General features: G+C 33.3%; 2 protein-coding genes across 2 annotated transcripts; one reads left to right on the forward strand and one right to left on the reverse strand.

Annotated features, from left to right (window-relative positions):
- Nucleotides 1-1,883: 1,883 nt before the first annotated feature.
- Nucleotides 1,884-2,891, forward strand: LOC111692786 (putative nuclease HARBI1). Its single transcript, XM_023456900.1, has one exon. The coding sequence runs from the start codon at nucleotides 1,884-1,886 to the stop codon at nucleotides 2,889-2,891; it is 1,008 nt and encodes a 335-aa protein (XP_023312668.1).
- A 98-nt stretch (nucleotides 2,892-2,989) lies between these two features.
- Nucleotides 2,990-4,344, reverse strand: LOC111692787. Its single transcript, XM_023456901.1, has 2 exons — nucleotides 3,765-4,344; nucleotides 2,990-3,523 (listed from the first exon to the last, which is right to left on the reverse strand). The coding sequence occupies exons 1-2, from the start codon at nucleotides 4,129-4,131 to the stop codon at nucleotides 3,045-3,047; spliced, it is 846 nt and encodes a 281-aa protein (XP_023312669.1). The 5' UTR covers nucleotides 4,132-4,344; the 3' UTR covers nucleotides 2,990-3,044.
- Nucleotides 4,345-4,701: the final 357 nt, after the last annotated feature.

Below are 4,701 nucleotides of genomic sequence, written 5' to 3' on the forward strand. Positions count from 1 at the left end.
GGAAAACCACAATTTATCCAAATTTGATACACATTTTTCACTATAATAACAAACATATCGAGCTCAACTTTCAAGTAACACGAACAACAAGTAAAGTTATATGAAAAACATAAATTAAATCAATTGCTCGAAGTGTCCACCTCGAAACTCAATGCACTTTTGGCATCTTTTGGTTATAGAATTCACAGATTAAAACTGCATGTTGCTTCAAATTAGTGCAGGCCTCATTTAGCCTTTTCACTAGCTGGTATCTATCTGTTATAGGAACGACATAAACGTATTTTTTTAGGTTACCCCCAAATCAAATAATCTAAAATATTTATATCAGGTGATCTAGGTGACTAAGGTATGGGGCCATTCGGACCAGTCCATCGGTTTTGGTAGTTGTTCGTCAGCTGTTCACGAACTACCAGGCCAGAATGTGCTAGCGCCCCGTCCATTTCAAACCAGATCCCGATTCGTTGGTCTGAAGGTATGTCCTCCATTAACTGGAAGAGGCTATTGTCCAAAAAATTTAAAATAAGAACGGAATTTAGTCTAGGTGGCAAGATGTTTACTTGGATAATATATTTCATAACTCGTAAACCATTCACTTTTCGACAAAAATAAAAGAATGTTTTTCCATCCGAAATGTTTCAGATCGTTATAAAATATATTCATATTACCAATAAATTCAATGGCGTAGAAGTTTTACTTTAAATAAGGAAACAATATCCTTGTTTCTCCGCCACTGGTTTTTGAATTTGGACTGTATGCATACAGAACTAGAAGAATTATTTAAAAAAATGTGTACCAAATTTGAATAAATTTGATGAAGTGGTTTTCCAGATATTTATTATTATGTAAATTCAAATAAATACAAAAGAATAAATTCTTAAAATATCTTGTGTTTTTGTATTAATTATATTGGATAATCATTTATTGCTAACTGTTTACTGGGTATGAACGTGGTATAATTTAGACTAATAGGCGTATGTAGCCAATATACAGGATGTTTCTTAAGTAGAGGTAAAAAATCCAGGTATGTATTCTGTGAGCAAAAATAAGGGTTTTTTTATTATGTAAATGTGGGGTCTTGGAACAGCCATTGTCCAACTACAGCGTGTTAAAAATTAAAAAATAAATCAGTTTTTAATTTTTAATTCCTAAACCTCTTAGATAATTTAACCAAATTCGGTGTGCATAGTATGACAGTAGGTATGAAACAAAAAATTACCAGCTTTAGAAACTTACCAGTGGCGGAGGTGTGGGTATTATCTATCATTATTTGCCCAAAAAAATATATCACCCATATATCATTACAAATAAAATAGGTCATCATATGCGCCATTGTATTGTCTTCACTGTTTGTTTCTTTACACTTTTTTGTATTTTAAACCGATTAACAACAAAATTGATTTATTTTATCTAAGATTATTTAAAAATATATAACTAATTATACAGGGTGTTACAAAATTCGCGGACACGGACTGTGGGATCATATTAAGCTAGATAAAGTGAGAAAAAAGTGTCTTTATGATTTTGAATCAAACCAGTATTTTTCGAGATATAGCAGTATCAAATATTCAAAAATAATAAAAACATATATTTATAAATTTCAATTTTCAATCATTAGATAAACAATTACGACAAACGAGTTAAAACAATTGTTCAAAATTTCCACCGTCTGCTGTTAAACATACTTAAACACATTGTACTACTGCTCTAATGGAGTTGCGTATCACCTNTAGTTTTGTAAGTATCTACTTAACACTGAGTGCCTACTTAAGTTTCGGTATGAATAAAAGTAAGTATATGCTACACAAATGAAGCAACTACTCACAATAATTTAAGGTACCTTGGTAGGAAGCTCAGCATCAGTAATAACTGTGCTTTCGGAAATAATGGCCGAATTTATGCCTATTGCTCGTGCAAGAAAGTATTATAAGGTTCGAAGAGACTCTCGGGATACCGACTATCGAATTTTGTATCGATTTAACAGAAATAACGTAGAATGGCTTGCTCAACATTTCCTGGGAGATGAGTTTGAAAACAGAGGTGGTGCTCTAACGACCACTGAGAAGATGAGAATTTTTCTTCGTTATGTCGGCGACCCGGGATTTCAAAGTGGCGTAGGTGAGGACATTGGGGTGCACCAATCAACGGTATCATTAACAGTTTCATCAGTAATAGATGCTATAATACGAAAATCAAATATATGGATACAGTTTCCGTCAACTACTGAAGCGTTAGAGCAAGAGAAACATAAATGGCAAGAAAAGTATAATTTTCCTTCTGCTATCGGTGCGATAGACTGCACTCACATTCCTATCATTAAACCGGCTGTACACGGAGATGAGTATGTCAACAGAAAGGGGTTCTGCAGTCTAAACGTTCAGGCAACGTGCAACGTCCGAGAGGAGTTTACAAGTGTCGATGCGTCTTGGCCAGGAGCCGTTCATGACTCACGCATATGGAGAAATTCTGCCATTTTTAATATCATGCGGTGGAATACAGCTAGTGCACTTCTTCTTGGAGATTCAGGTTATGGACTTACCCCGTGGCTTATGACTCCATACAGAGACCCTGTCACTCCTGAGCAAATTACATATAATAGATGTTTTACTCGAGAACGTGTTATAATAGAAAGGTGTTTTGGCCAAGTTAAACAGCGCTTTCCTATATTGCAAAACAAAATTCGAGTAAATACAGGAAAAGTTCCGTCTCTTGTATTAAGCTGCTTTATTTTGCATAATATTGCAAAACACCTCAACGATGAAGATTTTGAAATTTTTGAAGATGCCAACAATAATGGTGATGATTTACAGATCAATGTAGATTATGGTGAGGCAGTTGTGCGTCAGAGAGGACAACTGAGAAGAGATGCAATAGCAAGAATAATTCACGGTTAATACTAAGTAAGATGCTGTTTGCATTTAGACTGTATTACATATATCTTTTTATCAAGTATAGAATGTTCTTCATTCATAAACTGTAGCATAGTACTTACTATATTTCAGTTAAATAAAAAACCCAGTTAAATTAATGAGTATTTAATATCAGTTCTATAAATTTATAAAAATAGGGAAGTTTTCATCGATGTTTTCATTGTCCGGAATGTTAAGCAGTATTGCATCAGTCGCATCTCCTTGAGTATTAGGGTTGACCTGTTCCATATCCTTTTGCTGTTTTTTCTGTAATAGCAGTTCCTTTGCAAGCCTAAAGACTTGCAACTGTTCCAAAAGAACTAAACGTTGAAGTTCTTGCGTAGTAAGGTTTTTGGTTTCTTCAGTTTCTGGTAATTTTTTCTTATGTTTTTGGTTCTTTAGTGGCCCCTCATTTACACCTTTACTCATCACAGAAGAGGTCTTCGAAGTTCCAGGCACAGGATAGTCGGAATCTGCACTCTTAACAGATCCAGTACCGGATGTTATAAAGGACCCAGGTTCTTTTAGCTGAATTTCATTCTGTTCAAGACTGATTTCAGCGACCTCCATTCCACATGAACGTACACCAGCAGAAATTGCCCCTGAAAAGATTTGTTTTTAGTTACTTACTTTTATTTTTTTATTTAAAAATTAAAAAAACGTGGACGTTTGTACAAGACTTAAGAAAGTATTTTTGTAGGGGGCAGTCTATTATTTAATACCGCAACTTTAACAAATTAACACTCGTAGTTGTGTGAAATTTTTAACTGGTAAGTATTAACATTTTCTATTAAGTCCTTCTATTAAAAAGTAATCACCCTATACAAAATTAAAGAAGCTGCTACAAATTTTAAGTACGTATACTAGACTTACCTTTTACTTTACAAATTGAAGGATTTATCTCCCCTTCTATATATTTAAAGAATCTTATTTCCCAATCTTTTAATTCAATCTTCCGATTTCCTGTTTGTTTTTTGTCAGTCTTCCTTTTTATTCTAGTCTTGAGATTATTTAGTTTCTTCCATATTTGCGTGTCGTTCAACTCTATTCCAAATTCAACTGCTAGTTTACCTTTTATTTCATAAATTGCATTCGCTTTTTTCCTTTTAACATCCGGTATGTTTGATTTTTCCAGAAGTATAGGAAATTTTTCAATAACACTAACAAATTGTATCATTTTCTCACATGTTTCCCCACTACTAACTGTGTCTTCTTCAGTATCCATAGTTCTTATTTAATATATGTAGAGACTTACATCCACTATAGCAACACGGCCGCTCTATAACTTTCTAATATTCAACCTGTCGGAACTCGCATATGACGTCTGCTGCTGTGAGTTTATCGGAGTAGGTACTTAAAAAGCGTAAGCAGGTGCTCTATTTCCCTTCTAAATTTTATTAATATGAAAATTCAGTATGTGCTCAAGTTTTTAGCATATACTCCGCTTTTTGTTGAGCACCTGCTAGGAGCATGTACTCTGTTTTTATTAATACCACCCATTGTATTGTCTTCACTTTTTGTTTCTTTACACTTTTTTGTATTTTAAACCGATTAACAACAAAATTGATTTATTTTATCTAAGATTATTTAAAAATATATAACTAGGTATACAGGGTGTTACAAAATTCGCGGACACGGACTGTGGGATCATATTAAGCTAGATAAAGTGATAAAAAAGTGTCTTTATGATTTTGAATCAGACCAGTATTTTTCGAGATATAGCAGTATCAAATATTCAAAAATAATAAAAACATATATTTATAAATTTCAATTTTCAATCATTAGATAAACAATT

This window comes from Anoplophora glabripennis, unplaced genomic scaffold (genome assembly GCF_000390285.2).
Source record: "Anoplophora glabripennis isolate ALB-LARVAE unplaced genomic scaffold, Agla_2.0 scaffold3469, whole genome shotgun sequence".
Lineage (NCBI taxonomy): Eukaryota > Metazoa > Arthropoda > Insecta > Coleoptera > Cerambycidae > Anoplophora > Anoplophora glabripennis.

Excerpts from the sequence above, each read along its gene's own strand:
- LOC111692786 (XM_023456900.1), top strand. The coding sequence starts at position 1,884 with ATGGCCGAATTTATGCCTATTGCTCGTGCAAGAAAGTATTATAAGGTT.
- LOC111692787 (XM_023456901.1), bottom strand. The coding sequence starts at position 4,131 with ATGGATACTGAAGAAGACACAGTTAGTAGTGGGGAAACATGTGAGAAA. Across the intron at positions 3,524-3,764 it reads AAAAGGTAAGTCTAGTATAC|AACAAATCTTTTCAGGGGCA; the intron begins GTACTTAAAATT and ends TAAGTAACTAAA.